The 24,112-nt window shown below is 37.0% G+C and overlaps 1 protein-coding gene across 11 annotated transcripts; it reads left to right on the forward strand.

Annotated features, from left to right (window-relative positions):
• Window positions 1-805: 805 nt before the first annotated feature.
• On the forward strand, window positions 806-24,000 carry C3H1orf146 (chromosome 3 C1orf146 homolog). Of its 11 annotated transcripts, none has more exons than XM_086391167.1 (6): window positions 806-1,004; window positions 13,937-14,043; window positions 20,672-20,765; window positions 22,485-22,653; window positions 23,065-23,143; window positions 23,803-24,000. In XM_086391167.1, the coding sequence occupies exons 2-6, from the start codon at window positions 13,975-13,977 to the stop codon at window positions 23,935-23,937; spliced, it is 546 nt and encodes a 181-aa protein (XP_086247293.1). In that variant the 5' UTR covers window positions 806-1,004; window positions 13,937-13,974; the 3' UTR covers window positions 23,938-24,000. The 11 variants fall into 11 exon arrangements, with proteins under 11 accessions (XP_086247293.1, XP_086247297.1, XP_086247294.1 ...); XM_086391168.1 differs by having other exon boundaries at window positions 842-1,009; XM_086391169.1 differs by lacking the exon at window positions 806-1,004 and adding an exon at window positions 12,957-13,143.
• The last annotated feature ends 112 nt before the right edge of the window (window positions 24,001-24,112 follow it).

Below are 24,112 nucleotides of genomic sequence, written 5' to 3' on the forward strand. Positions count from 1 at the left end.
GAAGTCACTCAGTCTTGTCGGACTCTTAGCGACCCCATGGACTGCAGCCTACCAGGCTCCTCCGTCCATAGGATTTTCCAGGCAAGAGTACTGGAGTGGGGCGCCATTGCCTTCTCTAATGTCTCCTCTACTCCTCTGCTATTAGCCTGCTCTGAAACGTGAGGACCTTCCAAGGAGAGGTCCTCCAAACCCTCCTGCCCACACCAGCTGCTGGCTCAATTCCTTGAGTTTGCAAACCCAGGTGGTGTGGCTCCAGCCAGGTCTTGACTCCTCTCATATGTCTTGTCATGTCTTAACTGTCCAAAAGAGGCAGCAAAAGAGTGCATCTAATTTTAATATCATTTATAGAAAACTCCACATTTATTATACAAAATGGCTACCTTATGGTATAATTAATCGTATCACAAGAGTTCCGCAGAGGATTTTTTCCTGGAGCACTTTCTCTCCATCTTTTATAAAGGAAGACGCATAAATCATTTCGTACTCTAGCCATTAGGCTCTAGGCAAATGGTAGTTTTCCTTTTTCCTTATTTTTGAATTTTTACAATTGTGAGCACCAGTGCCTAATAATTTGCTGAGCTTCATTTAGGTTTGAAACAACAGAGTCCCAAGAGGAAATACCCAAACCTCTATACGTTACATTTACAGCCATTAATGAAACCGTATTTTTTCATAATTTGAATAAACTGGAGGTCACTTTGATTTTATGTTCACAGTAGTACTATACGAATTGAGCCTAAATTTAAGAAATTGTGAAAAATCAGTTCCAGGGAGCTAAATTTAACGTGAAAAGTCCCTTGCACACTTTCTCGTATAAGCGCTCCAAACAGGGAGACACGTAGGGCGTGGTTGTTAGTCTGCGGCTGCGCAGAAGCCCTGAAAGCAGAGCCTGCGGAGGCCCTGAGCGCAGAGAACGCGCCTGGGCCTCCTGCGCCGCCAAAAGGGCTTCTCCTGGAAAATTCCTGAATCTTGGGAGCAGCGGAGCTGTCACTGACAACGTGCAGGTTAGGTGTGTTTGCAAGTTTGGGAATGAGGCTGCTGATAACCTGGTTCTTCTGCCAGTGTGGTTTTTCTCAGTTTTGAAAAACCTTGAGGTAAAGATCAGCGAACAGATCTTTACCTCAGGGATTTGGCGGGTGAGAAAGGATCCTCCGTAGCCTTTTCTTCTTTTGGGAGCTATGTGGAAACGGGTTTTCTCGGCTTGTTCATGTAGGATTCGGGAACTGCTTTCTTTTCCAAACCTCTGACTTCCACCCCATGATTTATATTCTCCTTCGGTGTAATTTCTAATTTCTTCACACTTCCCACTCCTGGGAGGTTGGGGAAGGGGAGGGGACGGGGTGAGGAAGATTCTTCTAGAAAGTAGGAAATCGAAGAGGCCGTGAAGATTTGTAGGCCAGTCTCTGTCACTTGACTAGTGAGGAGACTGAGCGGTAAAGCAAGTTACAGTAAAGAGGTTATTATGCAATGTTAAATTTATTTAAATTTGGAAACTTGGGAAAGACGAAACCATAACGACAAAAGCCCAGAATATTTGGGCTTTGGACCTGGCATAAGACGCCTTTGATTTTCAGATGAGGAAACAGGCCACCTGGATCAGAAACAAAGGATTTTTTGAAACTTGGTGGCAAAGCAGTAACCAAAGTTTCAGATTCTTGTTGGTTCCTCTGGCCCCCAAATCCCACAGGGATTTGAGAATAACATAGGTAGATCTCGTGAAGGTACATTCAGTTGATTGTGTTAACAGAGTGGATTGTGTTAACACTGAGTGGAAGAACGCTTGTTAATTAATAGTGACAAGCCTGCTTGCCTCATTCCTCAGTGTTGCTTATTGCACGTGAAAAATATTCTATACATATCCAGCAAAAACCTGCAGGAACACTAAAGGCCCCTTAAAAATTATCTACCCCATTAATCCCTAATTATTTTCCAAAATGTCTGTATCAATTTACATTCTACCTACCTATGTGTAAGACTCCTTGTTGCTTCATATCCTTGTAAGTTCTTTTTTCTATTTTAATTTTTGTCACTCTTACTGCAGCTGTTCTCAACAGTTCTATGAGATAATTAAACCTGTAAAACGTGATTTAAGAGATTATTTTCTCATGACTAGTACCATTCTAGATGTATAGAAGAAAAGCAAAATCATGATATATCGTGGATATCTTAGGGGAGGGCTAGGCAAACTGTGACCCTCGAGCCAAATCTGGCCTTCCACATTTGGAGCCATGGATAGTTGTGGTTCAAGTGACTGAGAAAAATAAATCAAAGAAAAGTAATACTTGTGCTACATGGACATTATATGAAATTCATATCTTAGTGTACATAAAGTTTAAGAAATACAGTCACATTCATTTGTTTCCTTACTATCTGTAGCTTCTTTCATGAGTCATTGCAACTGAAATTATATGGCTCACAAAGCCTGAAATATTTACTCTCCAGCCTTATACAAAAAAGTTTCCTCACCTTGGTCTAATGGCATTAGAGTTTCATATCCCAGAACCCTAATTAAGAAGGCTCTCATGGGTACAACATGATACCTCCTTGTCATCTTAATATGCATGTAATTTAACTTTTTGAGTGTGTTATGAGTGAGCTTTTAAAAAGTAGGTAGAATTTTGACAGGCAGAGATCAAGGTAGTTGTTTCAGATAGAAGAAAATAGTATGGTATAGTAGTGAGGTGAGAAAGTATAGGGTTTCTTTGTTATAGGGCAGGATTGACTATATAATTTACAGGCCCAGTGTGAAATGAAAACAGAGAACCTTTTGGTTAAAACTTCACATTCTCAATAGGAGAATAATAGTGATAAACCAAGTATAGAATCCTTTTAAGTGTGGGGCCCTATGAGACTACAGATTACATGTCAGTGAAGCTGCCCCTGTTAGTGGGAAGTATTTCTGGAAAGGAAACGTGGGGCCAGACTTTGGGAAGAGGAGTTTGAATGCTAGGCTAACAAATTTGGATTTAATTTCTTAAGCTTTAGGAAACCATTGAAGTTTTCTGGACAGAAGAGTGATCTAGCTATAATTCAAGTTTTAGGAAAATTATTTGAGAAGAGTTTGTAGAATAGATTTGAAAGGAGGGTTAGGAGGTAATTAGAGTAGCTCAGGCATGAGATAATAAACATGGTACTAATTGAAAAAGGAAAAGAGCTAGATCTAGATTTGGACTCATTCACTTTTTTTTTTCATTTATTGTGGAAAGAATACTTAATATAGATCTGCCCTCTTAATAAAACTGTAAGTATATATTATAGTGTTGTATACTCCTAGGTGGCACAATAGTAAAGAATCCACTTGCCAAAGCAGGAGACATCAGGGATGTTGGTTTAGTTCTTGGGTTGGGAAGATCCTCTGGAGTAGGAAATGGCAACCCACTCCAGTATTCTTGCCTGGAAAATTCCATGGACAGAAAAGCCTGGCAGGCTACGGCCCATGGGGTCACAAAGAGTTGGACACGACTGACCTATTGAGCACATACACAGTGTTGTACAGCAGATCTCTAGAGCTCATTCATCCATAGAAGAAAATTACCTGAGTATAATAAAGGCCGTAAGTGATGAGCTCACAAGCTAGGAACATGCCCAAAGGTGAAAAAGTGAACATTTTTCCTGTTAAGACCAGGAACAAGGCAGATATGCCCACCTTTACCATTTCCATTCTGCATAAAGTACTAGAAGTCCTGGCCAGATCAGTTAGGCAAGAAAAAACTGTTAGAACTAATATATCAATTCAGTAAAGATGCAGAGTACAAAATCCACATACAAAAATCAGTTGCATTTCTGTATACAAACAACAAACTACATGAAAAGAAAATTAGGAAAATAATCCCATTTATAAAAGCACAAAAAGGGTAAAATACTTAGGAATACACTTTACTAAGGAGGTGAAAGACTTGTATACTGAAAACTACAGAATATCAATGAAAGAAATGGAAGAAACAAGTAAATGTGAAAGGTTGTTGTTGAATCACACAAATACACTGGGATTCTTGGCCCCCGGAGGAGAAGAATTCAATCCGGGGCCAGAGATGAGGTTTGATCGCTCAGAGCTTTTGTGTAATAAAGTTTTATTAAAGTATAAAGGAGATAGAGAAAGCTTCTGACATAGGCGTCAGAAGGGGGCAGAAAGAGTACCCCCTTGCTAGTGTTAACAATGAAGTTATATAATCCAAAGAATATCTGGAGGTTGTAAAGACCTCATCAGACCTACTCCCATAATTTACATTTTAAGATAACACTGTCCTCAGGCAAGATACATCCTTGTAAAGACCAGGTCTACTCCCATAATTAACATTTTAAGATAACAGAAGGTTGAATCCAAAGACTGTCCTTAGGCAGGATACATTATTGTTATATAATCCTAAGGAATGTGGAGAAAGAAAAAAGTTTGTCCTTTCTTCCTCCTTGAGAATTCCAGACCCCTCTCTCCTTGGGGACCCCTAGACTCCCTATCAACCTGCCTAGGAACTGACTCTCTCAATGGAATGATATCTTGCGTCCGTGGATTGGAAGACTTAATAACTGTTAACATGTCCAGTCTACCAAAAGTAAACCCATTCATATTCATTCTGTAGGTATATATGCCCTTTGACATCATCCTCTCAGCCTGAATTTCCTAACATGTAAAATTATATAGTCTTTTCCTTTTCACATTTGTTGTTGAAAAACCAAAACTGAAGTTCAGCGCTCAGTTTCTTGTGTTCTCTTTTGAGCATTCCTCGCGTTATAAAATATATATATTTAAATATGTGTATATACACATTCCATATCTAATTGATCTTTTGTTTTGTGATGGTTATGTCTCTATTCTGAGAAGCCTTTAATTTTATTATCAAGTTTGAATCACTTCAGCTTCCTCTCTTTTTTCTCCAAACTGCCTGTGCTAGAAGGAAAAGCCTGGTTTGTGGATGCCAATTAAATCAAGTAACAAAATGTTTATAAACTATCTACTGTGGACTAGTATGGAGGAAGAACAAAAATTGAAATATCATTAGAAAAGGCTTCATGGAAATGCTGAGACATAATCTAAACTACAGCATAACCAAAAGATTTGAACCTTCTAAGGAGTGGAAATAACAGACATGAAATTCTGTTACTTATAAGACATGGGCCAGCTTTCTTTTGAGCACCCAAACTTTCTGTTTAAAAAAATAAAAATTACATGTTTAGAAATAACAGTCTAATGTACATTGCGCTTTTTGTTTACCAGTGTTTAGCATTTATTGAAGCTTACTATTTAATTAATGCAGTATACATTTCAATAATAATTACTACTTATTATGTGCTCTACTGTTTTACATGATTTATGTATAACACATTGATCTTCTTAATAGCCCTGTGGGGCAGGAAATATTATCCTCATTTTAAGGATGAGCAAACTGCAGCATGAAGAAGTTAAGTGATTTTCCCAAGGTCAGATCATTTACCAGTGGTAGGTAGCAGAGCCAAGGATTCAAATCAGGCAGCCTGGCTCCAGAGGCCACACTTTTAACCAGTACACTATCTTGCTACTTTATGATCTGATTTAATCCTCACAGGAATGTTGTAAAAGAGGGTGTATTCTCTGCATTTTAAATTGGAGACAGCTGAGGTTTAGAGAAGTTAAGTAACTTGCCCAAGTGCATGTCAACTGGTAAGTGACAGAACCAAGATTGGAACCTAGGGTCTTCCCTGGTGGCTCAGTCTGCCTGCAATGCAGGAGACCCAGGTTCAATCCCTGGGTCAGGAAAATCCTCTGGAGAAGGAAATGGCAACCCACTCCAGTATTCTTGCTTGGAGAATTCCATGGACAGAGGAGCCTGGTGGGCTACAGTCCATGGGGTCACAAAGAGTTGGGCATGACCTGGTGACTAACACTTTACCTTCACTCCAACCCCAGAACTTGTGCTCTTGACCATTATGTTATATTGCCCTGACAATGACTAAGACAGTCTTTTTAAGTAATTTTTTAAAAATAATTACTCATTTTGGTTGTGCTGAGTCTTCATTGCTGCCTGGGCTTTTCTCTAGAGTCTTTGTTGCTGCCTGGGCTTTTCTCTAGTTTCAGCAAATGGGAACTACTCTTCGTTGCATTGTGTTGAGATGCATGGGCTTTTCATTGTGGTAACTTCTCTTGTCGCCTAGGTTCTAGGGTACGTGGGCTTCAGTAGGTGCAGCTCCCAGACTCCAGAGCACAGGCTCAATAGTTGTGATGCATGGCCTTAGTTGCTCCACAGCATGTAGGATCTTCCTGGATCAGTGATCAAATCTGTGTCTTCTACGTTGGCAGGTGGATTCTTTACCTCTGAGTCACTAGGGAAGCCCTATCATAGTCTTTATAAAAATAAGCCTAAAACTGCATAGTCTTTATAAAAATAAGCCTAAAACCTTTAAAAAATCTAGATGCTCTTGATCCCATTTACTTTGTGTTTTGATTTTATGTTTGAGAATTCCCAGCATCTGTAGCTCCCAAAGCCATATTGGGTAGATCTCCATGCCAGATAAGTTGTGCTCTCTGAGTTTGTCTCAATTTCCAATCCAAAAAGGTATGCCTATTTGGGGCCTTCTTTTCTCCTTTAAGAACTCACCTTAGTCCTATCTTCTCCTAAATACATAGAATTTATTACTGATATATCCTCATCATGGTAATTACTGTGTTTTAAGAATATGAAAAAAAGCTGCTTCTAACAGAAATTTAGAAGATTCCTGTTTTGATAATTGCTGCTGCTGCTAAGTTGCTTCAGTTGTGTCCAACTCTGTGCGACCCCATAGACAGCAGCCCACCAGGCTCCACCATCCCTGGGATTCTCCAGGCAAGAACATTGGAGTGGGTTGCCATTTCCTTCTCCAATGCATGAAAGTGAAAAGTGAAAGTGAAGTCGCTCAGTCATGTCTGACTCTTAGTGACCCCATGGACTGCAGTCTACTAGGCTCCTCTGTCCATGAGATTTTCCAGGCAAGAGTATTGGAGTGGGGTGCCATTGCCTTCTCCAGTTTTGATAATTAGATATCTTTAATTTCATACTATTTTAAAAGATCTTACCACTTGAAAAAAGATCCTGTAGAAGCAAAGATTGTTTCCTAGTCATATAAGCAGTACAGGTTATTTTATCCAGAAGTTCAATGTATTTTTCCTTTTGGAAAATAATTGGCATGTGGTAGCTTTGGGGACCTTTTTCAATAACTGTCGAGGTGCTTCAAAAAGGTTATTTTTCACTTTTCATAATGAAAGATTAGCTTTGCTTTCTTTGCTTGATTTCAGCTGTCTGGCATTAATGTTGGTTTTCATAGCAGCAAGAGTAAGCAACTGGTAATGAAGTAGATAGAATTACTGTAGATTTCAGAGTCCCACCACTGGAAACATTTTGAATAGCTCCCGTGTTGAACACCTGTGCTTGTTTTTTTAACACACAGAATTTGCTAATTGAAAAATGATACACTCATTATTATATGTAGCTATATTGTGGTATAATCAATGTGTAATTAACTGTAGTGTATATGATTTCTGATACATTTATACACCTTTGAAATCATCACCAATCAATATAATGAACATAGCCATCATTCCCCAAAGTTTCCTCCTACCCTTTCTAATTCTTCCTTCTGTCATTATTCCTTCATCATCACCATTATGTTTTCTGTCACTGTGAATTAGTTTGCATTTTCCAGAGCTTTATACAAAGGGAATCATATAGTAATCCTTTTTTTTTTTTTTTTGGCTTCTTTTACTCAGCATAATAATTTTTTAGATCCAGGTTGTTGTGTGAATCAGTAGTTCGTTCCTTTACATTGCTGAGTAATACTAGAGTATAGATATATCACAATATCCATTCTTCTGCTGAGGGATATTTGAGTTGTTTCTAGTTGGGGGTATTATGAATAAAGCCTTCATGTTTACCTCATTGTATAGATCCAGGCTTTCTTTTGCCTTTGTAAAAATACCTAGAAGTGAAATGTCTAGATTATATGGTAGGTATATGATTAACTTTTAAAGAAATTGCCAAGATATTTTCCACACCGATTGTACCACATATCTTATGAATAGCAGTGTATGAAAGAGTTCCAGTTTCTCCACATCCTTATCAACACTTGATATTGTTGTTGTTGTTTAGTCACTTAGGTCACGTCTGACTCTCTTGTGACCCCATGGACTGTAGTTTGCCAGTTTCCTCTATCCATGAGATTTCCTAGGCAAGAATACTGGAGTCCATTACCATTTCCTTCTTCAGGGGATCTTCCTGATCCAGGGATCAAACCCAAGTCTCCTGCTTGGTGGGTGGATTCTTTACCACTGAGTCACCTGGGAAGCCCTGCCAATTAAATATAAGTGAAAGTGAAATCGCTCAGTCGTGTCCAACTCTTTGCAACCCCATGGACTGTAGCCTACCAGGCTCCTCTGTCCATGGCATTTTCCAGGCAAGAATACTGGAATGGGTTGCCATTTCCTTCTCCAGGAGGTCTTCCCCAACCCAGGGACCGAACCCGGGTCTCCCGCATTGTAGGCAGATGCTTTTTTAATATAAGGATTAAATATAAGGATAGGGAAAGGATTTTGTATCTCTATATCTATTGATAAGTGTATGTGTCATGCATTCTTTTTTTTCAATATATGTGTTAAGAAATTTTTTTTAATATAAGTCTTTTTTAATATAAGGATTAAATATAGGGATAGGGAAGTCTTTTTTAATATAAGGATTATATTTTCAATATATGTGTTAAGAAATTTTTTTTAATATGTCTTTTTTAATATAAGGATTAAATATAGGGATAGGGAAAGGATTTTGTATCTCTATATCTATTGACAAGTGTATGTGTCATGCATTCTTTTTTTTCAAAAAACAACTAAAGAATGCTTCTGCAAAATGAAAAAATAAATCAAGGGAAACATAGCTCTAACGTAGGAGAGAGGAGAAAGGAATTCCCAGGATGACAGCTAATGAATGAGACCCAGATCTCCAATTTATGTTGAAGAGGGAAGGCTAGAGTCTACATGAGTGAGAAGAGATCTCTAGGGGAGAAAAATGTAACTGAGGGAGTATTTGTGTTGGAGCATTTGGAAAAAAGTACTGAAAGTTTTGTAAAAGTGATTTATTATTTTGTTTTGGCTTGGTTAAAGGAGTTGACAGAGTATATAATGATGGTAATAATATAATATGTCACATTTATGTTTTCCTATGTATTATGCCACTTGATTTTCTTAACTATTCTGAGATAATAGAAAGCCTAGTGTTATTCTTCTTGTTGTTTGTCATTATACTCCCATGAAAATATGCTCAAAGACATTGAATGATCACAGTAATAGATAACAAGACTAGATCCCTCATCTAACTTGTGGTCTTTCTACTACACCATGGGTCTTCTACCAAAAAGTTGGAATGTGTGTCTTATATTATTCTCCTAAACTAATTTAATCCATCTCTGCACCTCAGATTTCTTAACACATAAGAAAGGCACATGGCAAAAACCTCCCTCTTCATGGCAGTCAACCAGTAACCCCCTTACTTGTTCCCAGTTTGCTGTGACCTTTATTTTGCTTCTGATATCTGGACTTAACTGTTTGAACTTGCTAAAAGTGCTGGGCACTGTGCTCGGCATTAGGAATACAAAGATGAATAAAACATGGTCCCACTGCTTGAGGAGCTTCCAGTGAGAAGTCTTTTCATTGAGAATACAGCTATATAAACAAATATAACTATATTAATGATTGATATAATAAAGATAAGCTTGGAGTACTATAGTTCTACAAAAGAGGAAGGTCCTAATTGCCTGTAGAGAATAGGAAAAGCACAAACTGCTTATTAAAATTACATAGGAATTGTCAAGGAGAGGAGGGGAGTTTTAGTTAAAAAATATGTAAAGGGATGAGATGTGAAAAACATTTTGTTCAGGACGACAAGTTCTTCAGAATAGCTAGAGTATTTGTAATATGTTGAAGAATGGCAGGACATGAGGCTGAATAGGAAAGAATTTGTATACCTTCAGTTTAGACTTTGTTCTATAAGCCATGGTGAATTATTGAAGGATTTTTAATTGGGGAGGAATATAATATTTATGGTTTTGAAAGGTAATTCCATGTATTGCAGAGTCAGTTGTAATTGGAAAAATTTGCGACCAGATTAAATGCCCAATTTAAATCACCCCAGTGATAATTGAAGGGTAGCAGAAATGCCACCCTAGAATATGCCTGTTTGGCGTAAGGATTATTTTGAGCTGATTATTTTTTTAAAAAAAAAACAGACACAGAAGAAGCTCTGAAAATAGAGTAGAAGTTACCCTTTTGTGAAGGATATTTACATTTATGAAGGAAATCCTTTGTAGGTGTCTTCGTCTCTGTTTCTAGGAAAGTAGCAGCAGGATGATTCTAAATCACAGGAAACTCCTATCAGTGGAAATGGCACCAACCTAAATCTGCATAACAAAACTTACCCTTGGTACTGTGCCTTTCCTAATTGTTGTTCAGTTGATAATTCGTGTCTGACTCGGTGACTCCATGGATTGTAGCCCACCAGGATCCTCTGTCCATGGAATTCTCCAGGCAGGAATACTGGAATGGGTTGCCATTCCCTTCTCCAAGGGATCTTCCCGACCCAGAGATCAAACCATGGTCTCCTGCACTGCAGGCAAATTCTTTACTGTCTGAGCCACCAAGAAGTGAAGTCACTCTGTCGTGTCCGACTCTGCGACCCTGTTGACTGTAGCCTACCAGGCTTCTCTGTCCATGGGATTCTTCAGGCAAGAATACTGGAGTGGGTTGCCATTTCTTTCTCCAGGGGATCTTCCCAACCCAGGGTCTCCCACATTGCAGATAGACACTTTACCCTCTGAGCCACCAGGGAAGCCCTTCCAAAATTGGCCTCCCCCACGATGTCTTTCTTTTGTCATTAACTTAAAATGGTATTTAAGGTGGTAGCTTGAGCCATCTCAAGGATTTACTCAATTTTTCTGGGTATCTCCCATGTATACATGAGGTATACATGTTAATAAAATTCTGTTTGTGTTTCTCTTATCTGTCTTTTATAAGGGAGGGTCTAAGCCAAGAACTCAGAAGGGTAGGGTAGAAATTATTTTTCCTTCCCTATATAATTGTCAAATAAAGTGTGTCATATCTATACAAAAGAAAGTTACCCAGCCTTTACATATTTTTAAAAATATGTAAGGAAAATGCTTATGACACAATGTTAAATGAAAACACTTGAGTGTTTATAAGTCCTAAATATGAGGAGATATATTCACAGATGGAAAGTCTCAAGTTCATAAAAATTTTAGTTTTGGGACTTCTCCAGTGGCCCAGTGGTTAAGACTCCACGCTTCCACTGCAAGGGGCATGGGTTTGATCCCTCTTCAGGGAACTGAGATCTTGCATGCTATGTGGCATGGCCAAAAAAAGCTTTTTTCCAAAACTGTTTTATAGATAAATGCATTTCTAATTTTAAAAAGTCCCTTTAGTAGGGCTTTTTGTTTTGGGTTTCTTTCTTTTTTTTTTTTTGCATTTTAAATTCAGTTTTATTTAAGTTTAATGTTAATTCCATGCTGTGTTTTGAACAATACAGATTCTATATCTATGGCTCCAGTCAGATATCCAGTAGTAAAAATTAGCTTTAAGATACGTACATTGAACAAAAGAGGTTGAGGGAGCTAAGGAGGGTTAGGGGGGAGCCAAAGGGAGAAGGAAGAAGAAACAAACAATTGAACACATATGAAATCTTTTCCATACCACCTTCAGTGCTAACCTGCTTCAGAGGGAGTGTAGAAGTAAGCCGGAGTGAGCAGCCATGGATTGTTGAACTGTTACAAGCACCATGCTTTTCAGCAACATTTCAGCAGAGTTTGAAACACTTTTTACAGCAAAAACATTACAACAAACTCCCCAAACAATCTTTAACCAACAGGGTTTTTTAAAATAATTGACATGATGACTCTAAAATTTATAGGGATGAAAAATGACCAAAGGATAGCTACAGCACAACTGAAAAAGAGTTAAGATGGAGAGACTTCCCATAAAGATATCAAGACTTTTTAAAAATCTATGATAATTAAAAAAACAGTATGACATTGATTTAGGAATAAGCGAATTGAGCGACTAAATAGAATAGAGAACCCAGAAACAGGTCTGTTAATATAGAAACATTGTATGACTAAGGTGGTATTATTAATGACCAGGGGGAGAAAGGAGACTGAATAAACAGTTCTGGGACAACCAGATAGCCATATTTTCAGAAAAATGAAATTGGATCCCTACTTAAGACTCTATACAAAAAATCCGGATGAATAATTAAAGACTTAAATTTGAAAGGCCAAACTAAAAATTTAGAATACAATGAAGGAGAATATTTGACTTTGGAACAGAGAAACAAAAAAGCACTAATCATAAATGAAAAGGTTGATAAATTTGACAATATTGAAAATTTTTACTTGTGTGTATCAGATATTACCATAAAGAAGGGAAAGACAAGTACAAACTGGGAGAAAACACACATAGCTAATAAAGACTGATATCCAGAATATGTAAAGAAATCCTACAAATGAAGGAGAAAAGGAAATCTAATAGAAAAATGGATAAAACTTGTCACAGAAATGGAAATATAGCTTAAGGGTGTTTAGTCTCAATATCAGAAAAGTGCCAAATTCAGACCATAATTAAATTCAGTTTGATGCTACTAGCTTTGCAGTAATTTTCACTTTTATTGCCACCCAACTACCCCAGACATGTATATCTTCAACTTTAGTGCACTGAACAGAATAACAGAATTCTGTTACTACATCATTTTCTTTTATTATCGGGTTGCTAGTATACTGTGCTTTGTTGTGTTATTGCTGCCTAGAATGCTTTTTCTTCCCTTAGTGTAGGAATTCTTAAAATGTGGTCCCCAGGCCAGCATCAACAAGCATCACCAGTGTACTTTTTAGAAATGTCCCACCCCTGAACTTTCAAAGGACGTTTGTATAGTAAATAATTGTAAGTTAGAGATAGTTATGTTATTTGCCTCTAGAGCAGAGGGCAGGTATGCTTGCAGTCTCTTTAGAAAAGGTTGGGGCTTTCTGAGCTCTAACTTCCTTTCCTGTAGTGTAACCCCCTGTGTGTACAGATGGCTTTTGTCTCATCACCCCATGGGAACTGCCCTTGGGGAACTGCTAGAAGAAAATGGTGATACTCCTGTTGCTGTGAGTAGAAAACTGTCCTCTGTCTCTAATCCAAGAGTCTTTTGTCTTACCCTGTACCCATGAAACTCTTGCAGGTTAACTTTTGAGTTTGCAAGTAGGATAAAATTTCAGATCTTTCACATCTTTCTTCTCTAATGCTCTGAAATGGGAACCATTGCTTGTAATAATTGTTAATGGGGAGCATAATACTGAGTGAGCTCAACATGTAAAGTATAATGAGCTTCCCAGGTAGCGCGGCAGGTGAAGAATCTGCTTGCTAATGCAGGAGATGTAAGAGACGCAGGTTCAATCCCTGGGTCTGAAAGATCCCCGGAGGGCATGGCAATCTACTCCACTATTCTTGCCTGGAGAATCCCATGGACAGAGGAGTCTGATGGGGGTATAGTCCATGAAGTGAAGTGTTAGTCACTCAGTTGTGCCTGACTCTTTGCAACCCCATGGACTGCAGCTCACCAGGCTCCTCTGTCCATGGGATTTTCCAGGCAAGAATACTGGAGTGGGTAGCCATTTCCTTCTCCAGGGGATCTTTCCGACCCAGGGATTGAACTCCAGTCTCCTGCATTGCAGGCAGATTCTTTACTTACTGAGGTATAGGGTCTCAAAGAGTCGGACACAACTGAAGTGACTTTAACAAAAACAATGTATAACAAGACAGATACTCTTTTAGTGTTAAATTTTGACTGTCAAATATTCTTTAGAATGTCTCCATTACCCTAATTTTATTTCTTTCTGAAATTTACTCATTCATCAAGCAAACATTTCTATGTGTTATTTTTGCTGTTATTTTTCTCAGATTGTTGGCACTACCAGAAGCTGATTTGATCCAAAGAGATGGCTGAAAGTGATGGAAAAGAAAAAATAAAATGGACAACCACCATTATTATTAGCTCATCTCTTAAGGTAAAAGAGGCATTTGGGCCATTGATCTTGAATTTAAAATTAAGCAATAGAACAGTATTTTAAAATACCTTTAGCTTGATTATCCAAAGTTGTGTGAATCAGCAAGTATATAATCTAAAATGTATTTTAAAGATAAATTAGGAAGATCACTGCATCCATTTTCCTACTTCTCTAAATATCTCAAAGTTGGACATTTTCTTAAGTTTTTCTTTTTTTTTTTTCTCACTAAGCCTATTCTAAGAGATGTTAAATGATTCCAGAAACAACAATTCATATGAACATATATTACTTAAGGTTTTTTGGAGAAGTAAACAACAGGAACTGACCTGTCTAGACTTAGTAGCATTGAGAGGAGACTGTCCCTACAGCTTGAAGGAGGAAGGAATGGGAAGTTGAATGCCTGAGGGCAATTGATCAGTGTTTTAACTCTGCAACTAGCAGGATTATCTAACCCTTTCCCAGATGTTTATCTTATGGATACCACCTAATGTCTAGAATGAGGGGGCAAGAGATGATTCTTCATGGTAAAGAAGAGAGAGGTTAGAATAAGACATTGAGTATGATTTTTTAAATCTACCCTGTTCTTTCATTGTTGCCTCACGCTGCCCTCTGCTTTGTTGGCTCAGCCATCTAGCTCCATACCCGTTTTAAGACAGCCTTAAGTTTCACTGGAATTTTTCATGCTTCTTTTTGTTAGATTTCTGGAATCCATATTTTTCTCCCATATTTCTCGTTTTTTTTTTTTTTTTCTCTTTTTTTTTTTCTCCTGTTTCTTTAGCTTTGTCAGCGTGATTTTAAGAGAGGAAGACAGCAACCAATTCTAATTTGCCAAAAACAACTGCTTTTATTATGTTTTATCTATCTTATTTTATGCTATGTCTCACCTTTTATGGTTTTTGTTTTGTTTTGCCTCTTTTTGTATTGATTGTTAATATTGTCTCATTTTTTTTTCTTTAGCTTTGGAAGTTATATGCTCTATTTCTGTTTTTTAATAGTTACCCTAGAAAATTTAACATACATACATACTTAGCCCCACAAAGTCCAAAGTAAATAATAAATTTTTATTGTTGTTTTTGATGTTCAGTCGCTCAGTTGTGTCTGACTCTTTACAACCTCATGCATGGACTGCAGCATCCCAGGCTCCTCTGTTCTCTACTACCTCCCAAAGTTTGCTCAAATTCTTGTCCATAGAGTGGGTGATGCTATTTAACCGTCTTATCCTCTGTTGCCCCTTCTCTTTCTGCCCTCAATCTTTCCCAGCATCAGAGTCTTTTCCAATATGTTGGCTGTTTGCATCAGGTAGCCAAAGTATTGAAGCTTTAGCTTTAGCAACAGTCCTTCCAATGAATATACAGGGTTGATTTCCTTTAGGATTAACTAGTTTGATTTCCTTGCAGTTCAAGGGACTCTCAAGAGCCTTCTCTAGTACCATAATTCAAAAGCATTAATACGTCCGTGCTCATCCTTCTTTATGTCCAACTTACATCCATACATGACTACTGGAGAAACCATAGCTTTGACTAGATGGACCTTTGTTGGCAAAGTGTGTCTTTGCTTTTTAATATGCTGTCTAGGTTTGTCAAAACTTTCCTCCAAGAAGCAAGTGTCTTTTAATTTCATGGCTATAGTCACTGCAGTGATTTTGGAGCCTAAGAAAATAAAATCTGTCTCTGCTTCCACTTTTTTCCCTTCTGTTTGCCATGAAGTGATGGGACTGGATGCCATGATCTTGTTTTTTTTAATGTTGAGTTTCAGGCCAGCTTTTTCAGTCTCCTCTTTCATCCTCATCAAGAGGCTCCTTAGTTCCTCTTCACTTTCTGCCATCAGAGTGGTATCATCTCCATATCTGAGGTTGTTGATATTTCTCCTGGCAATCTTGATTCCATCTTGGGCTTCACCCAGCCTGGCATTTTGCATGATGTACTGTGCATGTAGGTTAAATAGGATGACATTATACAGCCTTGTCATACTCCTTTCCCAATTAGGAACCAGTCCATTGTTCCATGTCTGGTTTTAACTGTTGCTTCTTGACCCGCATACAGGTTTCTCAGGAGACAGATAAGGTGGTCTGGTACTCCCGTCTCTAGTAATTTTCCAGTTTGTTGTGATCCACACAGTCAGTTTTCAGCATAGTCAGTGAAGCAGCAGTAGATGTTTTTCTGGAACTCCCTTGCTTTTGCCATGATCCAACGAACATTGACAGTTTGATCTCTGGTTCCTCTGCCTCTTTGAAATCCATCTTGGAATCCATCTGAAAGTTCTTGGCTCACCTACTGCTGAAGCCTAGCTTGAAAGATTTTGAGCATAACCTTGCTAGCATGTGAAATGAGCACACTTGTACGGTATTTTGAACATTCTTTGGCATTACCCTTCTTTGGGATTGGAATGAAAACTGACCACTTCCAGTCCTAAGGCCTTCTTATCTCTCCTTGCTATTCTCTGGAACACCGCATTTTTGGGGGTGTATTTTTCCCTTTCTCCCTTGCTTTTCACTTCTTTCTTCAGCTATTTGTAAAGCCTCCTCAGACAACCACTTTGCCTTCCTGCATTTATTTTTCTTTGGAATGGTTTTGGTCACTGCTTCCTGTACAATGTTATGAACCTCTGTCCATAGTTCTTCAGGCACTCTATCTACCAGATCTAAATCTTTGAACCTATTCATCACCTCCACTGTATAATCATAGGGATTTGATTCAGGTCATACATGAATGGCATTGTGCTTTTCCCTACTTTCTTCAATTTAAGCCTGAATTTTGCAATAAGGAGTTTAAGATCTGAGCCACAGTCAGCTCCAGGTCTTGTTTTTTGCTGACTATATAGAGCTTCTCCATCTTTGGCTACAAAAAACATAAATCAGTTTGATTTTGGTGTTGATCATCTGGTGATGTCCATGTATAGACTCATCTCTTGGGTTGCTGGAAAAGGCTGTTTGCTACTTATCTTTCTCTTACATGACAAATCTTAGAATTCTAATTCCAATCACCCTCTTCTGCATTGTATTTGTTGTTATCATATAGTTTAAATTCTCTCAATTTTTTAACTCCACAAAACATTATTATTATTTTCTAAAGTTAGTAATTATTTAGATTTACTCATGTCTTTGTTACTTTCTTTGCTCTTCTTCTGTTGGCCCAAACCTTCTGTTTTGGATCATTTTCCTTTTAATCTGAATAATATAATTTAGAAATTACCTCAATGAGGACCATCTCAGTCTTCCTCTCAAAATACAGTTGACGCTTGAACAACGTGGGGGTTATAGGCACTGATTCTTGCACAGTTGAAAACTCACCTTTAACTTTACATTTGGCCCATTGTATCAGCAGCTCTGTGTGTGAGGATTCAGTGAACCTCAGATTGTGTAATATATGTATTTATTGAAAAAAATCTACATATAAATGGACCCACACAGTTCAAATCCATGTTGTACAAGAATCTACTATATTTTTGTTTCCCCCTTGATCTTGAAAGATGTTTTAAAAATCAATTTAACTGAGGTGGGACTTACATACAATAAAATACACACATTTTAAGTGTAAGCTTAATGAATTTAGACAAATGTGTATACCTGTGTAACCATCACCCCAGAATATATAGAACGTTTTCATCACTCCAGAAAATTACTTCATGCCCTTTTATAATCAGTCCTTTATCCAGTTCCCTGCCTCAAGCAACTGTTGATCTGATTTATCTCAGATTTATAGTAAGTTTTGTCTGTTGTAGTTGTTCAGTTGCTCAGTCATGTCCAACTCTTTGCAACCCCATCAACTGCAGCACGCCAGGCTCCCTGTCCTTCACTATCTCCTGTAGTTTGCTCAGATTCATGCCCACTGATCGGTGATGCTGTCTAACCATCTCATCCTGTGCCGCCCCCTTCTTCTTTTGCCTTCAATCTTTCCCAGTGAAAGTGAAAGTCACTCAGTCATGTCCAACTCCTTGAGACCCCATGGACTGTATAGTCCAGGGAATTCTCCAGGCCAGAATACTGGAGTGGGCAGTAGTTCCCTTCTCCAGGGGATCTTCCCAACCCATGGATCGAACCCAGGTCTTCCGCATTGAGGGCAGATTCTTTACCAGCTGAGCCACAAGGGAAGCCCAGTCTTTCCCAGCATCAAGGACTTTTCTAGTGAGTCATCTCTTTGCATCAGGTGGCTAAAGTATTAGAGCTTGTTTCTCCATCAGTCCTTCCAGTGAATATTCAGGGTTGATTTCCTTTAGGATTGACTGGTTTGATCTGTTACATCCTTTTATATAATTTCTAATTTTTTACCAAAATTCTCAATCTTGCATTTTATCTCCTTGAATATAGTAAATAGCTATTTTAAGGTACACATGTAACTTTACTGTATGTCCTGTTACTGTTTCTATTACTTGTTGTTTCTCATAGTTCTCTTTTCATGTAATTTTGTCTCTTTATATGTTTGATTATTTTTGATTGTTGGAATTTGTATTTGAAAAAAAAGTGTTTGTAGAAATTATTTGAGGCCTAGAATAGTGTTATATTCCTCTAGAGAAACCTTAATTCTGAGAGAAAATTAAACCTTTAATTCTCTAAGCAGGGTTTCCAGATAAAATATAGGACACTCAGTTAAACTTAAAAGTTTCAGGTAAATAATGAATTTAGTTTAAGTTCAGCCCAAATATTGCATGGGACATACTTATATTAATACTAAAATATCATGTTTATCTGAAATTGAAATTTAACTGGATGTTTTATATTTTTATTTGCAACTGGATGTTCTATATTTTTATTTGCTGATGTGGCCACCCAGCTTCTATTGTATATAATAAAGGAGCTTATGTCCTGTTCATTTCAGTGATACTTGTTATGTTTGAATTGAGAAAATATTCAGATAATTTTCTTTGTTCTGTAGCTGCAGTGAGGAGACCTAATTGAGAAGAGTTGCTCTAGGGAGTGCTTCTGCAAGGTGCTTGGGAACACTAGTAATACAGTATCACTTTAATCCAATTTTAGGGATTGAAATGGTTTGAAGCTAGGCTGCAGCCCCTGTGAGAGCTGTTCCACTTTTGTCAAATGCTCTCTTCAGCCTCTCATCTGTCTCTTCCTGAATTGACAGATGCCCTCAGGGGAGAAAATGGCCTAAATGCCTATCTCTTATCTTTGAATTTCTGTATAGGTCTTGGTCTTGTAATTTTTCACTATCCTGCTAGCTCTCTGATGCATTCAAGCAGATTTTTAAAAAATTTCCAGCTTTTCTAGATGCTTTCAGCAGGAGAGTTGACCTAAATTACTTAATCTGCCATCACTGGAAGCAATATATAATTTGAAAACAGCAGAAAACTCATGGGAAGAGTCTTAATTGAACTCTAGGTCAGAATCTGTTTGAGTAGCATAAAATACTCTATCTTTAGGAAGGAATCAAGTATTTGGTACCTAATTCCAACCTGTGTACTTAAAATATACACAGGCAAATATATAATAATAATGAGGCAAAATATAAAATGTAAGGGATTTCTATCTACTTGGAGACTAACAAGCTTGAGTTTTAACCAGTCAGTAAATACTATGAACCACTTATATTTTAATGCTTTGCTCAGTCGCTTCAGTGGTGTCCAACTCTTTGCAACCCAGTGAACTGTATCCCGCCAGGCTCCTCTGTCCATGGGATTTTCCCAGCAAGAGTACTGGAGTGGGTTGCCATGCCCCTCATCCAGGGGATCTTCCTCTTGTGTCTTCTGCATTGCAGGCAGATAATGAATGCTAAGCCACTGGGGAAGTGCTTTAGGCAATATCTAATTGTTAATAGCTTCTTTTATAACTGTACCACTTAAAGATTTGATCATTGAGACACTAAATGTGGTCCCTCTATGGAGAAAAAAACTTAAAAAAAAAAGTAAAAATATTTAGTTCTCCTGGAATAAACTGTGGGTTTGGAAATGAGTTGTGTTACTACGGCTGTTACTTAAGGAAAAAATTAAGGACAATATGAAAGAATTTAAACTATAAGAGCAAACACAAACTTCTTTTTAAAAAACAACTTAAAGATGGATTCTGACATGCATTAATGAATAAATAGAAGGTGACGTGTTTCTTAGATGTGGTGTGTTAGATGACTGACACAACCGTGAAGTGCCGTACAGAAAACTACAAAGACAATCAATTCTCCAGTTCATCTGTTTACAGTTACCTTTAGTAAACTTTTCAAATGTTGTAAGCACTTAGGTGAGTTAGAAAATATGTATGAAGACAATAGGACTTTTGGTTTAAATACTAAGCATCTAATTTCTAGGCCTCAAATATTTCTAATTTCCTATTTATCCACATAATTATGGGTATGTGAAGAATCCATCTTCAAGTTGCTTTTTAAAAAGAAGTTTGTGTTTGCCCTTATAGTTTAATTCTTTAATATTGTCCTTAGTTTCTTCCCTAGGTAACATAACTAGTACACAACTCATTTCCAAACCCATAGTGTATTTCAGGAGAACTAAATATTTTTAGTTTTTTTTAAGTTTTTTTCCTCCATAGAGACAGCACATTTAGTGTCTCAATGATCAAATCTTTAAGTGTACAGTTATAAAAGAAGCTATTAAACTTCATGTTTTTTCATTAACTTTAATTAACTATTAAAAAGATGTTTTAAGTCTGTATTTCTAAAAATTTTTTTTTAAGAGTTATGAAGTTGCAGCTGCCCTAGAAAATCGAAGCCACAAGGTTAGGTATTCCGATTCAGTGGAGAATGGATCAATTATATTTTCTCTCTCTGGTACAGTATATTTGCTGACTTCCTTGATTTAAGTTTGTTAATAAATACGTGCATGTAAATTCTAATTATTCAGTAGTTCAGTAACGAAGTAATAAGCTTAAGGTGTTATTTTTTGGGAAAGGTGAATGTGTAATAAAACTTTGTTATTCCTGCAAAAGCAGTACATGTGGCCAATTACAAAATACATTCCTTTTTAGATTACAATTGTTGAACTAAAGTTAAATCACTGAAGTCTAGTAGAGGATGGTACAAACTACTTGCTTTGAAACTAACATGAAAGTACAACAAAGCCACCCTCCCTAACAATCAACATTTAAAATATTACTCATATTAATGAAGAAGCTAGCATCATATTGATCAAAATCCATATATAAAAACAATGCAGGATGTAAAGCAATCATCCTTCAATTAAAAAAATTAGGTGGGAAAAAAAAACAATATAGGAGAATGTTTTTCATGATTTTGTACAAGAGTTTACTGAACATAATATAAACAAATACTAACTAAAAGAACCAAATGGGGACACATGTTCCTGAAATCATAAAACTATACAACTCTGAGTCATAGGCAAAGGAATTAGATTAGGATATGAGAAAACTGGGGACATGGGAAGGGGGCAGCTCTACTTGTGCTTAGAAAATGACAGAAGTGTTAAGATGTGGAGGTAAAGGATTTTATTAGAATGGTTATGAATAGACCAGTTCTCTAACAGAGATTTTGGAAGACAAGCACTTTCAAAAGCTCCTAGAGATAGACATCCAAGCTGAAAATGGTCCAACCTCACATTCATCCTTCCTGGTTGGATAGAGAGCCCTCTAGAGAGAAGTAAAATATTTTTGGTAAATACCTACTCTGTTGTATGCTTTGGTCACTTTATATACATTCTCTTATTTAATCCTTTTAACAAACCTATCAAAGAACTATTATTCCAGCCTTACAGATGAGGTAATTTAGATTCAGAAAGGTTATATAAATTTTTAGCGTTCATTCAATTAGTATAATCACATAGTTATTTACTTCCTGAGATTGTGTCTTCCACTCATCTTTTAAAGAGCTAATCAGATTAAGCTTCTCTTCTGGACCATTCTTTTTTTGGGAGGTTGGGGGAAGACTGCCACATGGCATGCAGGATCTTAGTTTCCCGACCAGGGATCGAACCTGTGCCCTCTGCAGTGGAAGCACTGAAACCTAACCAGCGGACTACTAGGGAAGCCTTCTGGAGCATTCTTCTACACTTGATACTGTTTCAGAGACCCTAGATATCTGCGCCTGAGTGTGTTAATTTATATAATGGTTTACGTTATGATACAAAAGATTCTCCAAGGAATAACTAAAAGTTTGCTTAAAACTACTTTTCTTTAGTTGATTTCCAGCTTTTAAAAATTATAACATGAAAAATGAACATGTAACTAAAATTAGGCCTTACTTTCATTGTGGATAGTGCCTTAAAGGAAAAAAAAAATGGTTACTGACCCAGAAAGGGTTCTCCCCTTAAATATTTAGATTGTCATCCTTTTATTACAGAGCACTTCAAAGAACTACCTAATTATTTTGCTGTGTAAGACTTTTGTTATAGTGATTTCCATCTGTTATGGGTTTAAGGCCTGGACACTTACATATATGTTTAACTTATAGTTATTTTTGTTGATTTTACTAAATTTATAAAAAATTTTATTAATGTGACAAAGTGACATTTTATATTACATTCACCTCTCCTAGGAGTTGCATTTTTATTGATGGATGCTAGAGAATGCTTTATGTCTGCTGAAGAAACATTTCTAGCCAAAATTGAGAAGTTTATTAACATTCACCAAAATAGTTTTTTGGTTCTGTTTGCTGCCCTGCATGGACCTGAAGAATGGAAACTGATGTTCAGGATTCAGCAGAGGTATGGACAGTAACACTACAGACCTGTTTTCCTTAAGTTATTTTATGTACTTCAGTTCTGAATTGTTTCAGGCAAGTGAATTATGTTTTGCCAAAAGATAAACTTTATAATGTTAACCTTTCATTTTTAATACAACGCAGGCCAAAGAGCTCTTCTATGAATGAGGGTGACAAGTTTCAGAATGCATGCTGATTTATGGAATTCTTCAGCAAGACTAAATCAGAAGTGGAACACTTTTTAGTCAATTAAGTTCTGGTTTTAAAGCCATATTAAATCCTCTGTGGAATAAGGCAGGCATGAATGAATAAACAAATGACAAACAATAAAGGATTTTTGTCTCTTCTTTCCACTTAGGATAACAAATTTAAGTCATATGATCTATTTAACTTAAACGATTTTTTTCTCCCCCAGATTCCTGGGTAGTAACTTACGGATACTTCCAGTACACAACACAGTAAATGCGATTAATCTTATGTGCACCATAGCTAAGGTAAGTCACCTGAGGAAAATGACATACATACATACACACTGATAAACTTTGAGATTCTTCATTTCAAAGTGCATTCCCTATTCAATGGAACTGACAAATATTGTTTCCCTTAGAGAAGTTGCTATTTCCAAACACATGCAACTCTTTCCCAAGCCTGAACTTGGCCTCTCAAGTCTTCTCAATTCCAGTAGCAACTATCAGAATCACTCATTTACGTCAAAAGATCATTTGGTCATATATACATTGTGTTGGCCCTACTGGTTACTTAAATCTTCTTTCAAATTCTCAAGTATAAATATTGGTAGTCATGAACTGTCAGAGTGCAAACATGCTATTTTATAACTTGACTAGTTTCCACTGTTCTTTTCATGCTTGTTCTCCATAAAGTGTGCTCCCAACTCCCATAGGCAGAGTTAGGTGTTCCTTACTCTTTTACTTGGAACAGATCCCTGTTGAAGCAATTCTTAATAGTATTCTACTTTTCTGGTTTGCATGTTTGAAATTCCATAAAGACAAATATCAGGTATTTTTCTATTACTCTAATAACTCATACATAGTACTGATTAATACTTGTTGAATAAGTTAGGTATTTTATGATGTGACCCTGTAAAAAATACCTTATTTCTTAAATAATGTTGCATGTTTGTATCTTCTTCCAGATCACCTCCAAATCATACATAGATAGCATCTGCTACAGAATGATAACAACTAAAGCTTACATCATTGAGCAAAGTCCTGTGTGGAAAACGCTTCAAAAGATAAAACTGAGTAGTGATACATTTAACCCAAATTAGATTATCAACTATAAATGTTCTTTGGGAAGGATATTAAAATAAAATACATATAATTAAAAATGATTTTACTTTCAGAGTTCTGTTAATTCCTTTAATAATGTTCAAAAAATATTGGTACATGTATATAAAACTTAGATTGAAGCTTCTTAATGATACAAATTAAGTTGGAAGAAGA

Source organism: Bos grunniens, chromosome 3 (assembly GCF_055505025.1).
Source record: "Bos grunniens cultivar Pamir isolate PY7600 chromosome 3, Bosgru_T2T1.0, whole genome shotgun sequence".
Taxonomy (NCBI): Eukaryota; Metazoa; Chordata; class Mammalia; order Artiodactyla; family Bovidae; genus Bos; species Bos grunniens.

Coding starts and splice junctions, on each gene's coding strand:
- C3H1orf146 (XM_086391167.1), top strand. CDS start 13,975: ATGGCTGAAAGTGATGGAAAAGAAAAAATAAAATGGACAACCACCATT. Junction 22,654..23,064: donor ATGTTCAGGATTCAGCAGAG/GTATGGACAGTA, acceptor TTTCTCCCCCAG/ATTCCTGGGTAGTAACTTAC. Junction 23,144..23,802: donor TTATGTGCACCATAGCTAAG/GTAAGTCACCTG, acceptor ATCTTCTTCCAG/ATCACCTCCAAATCATACAT.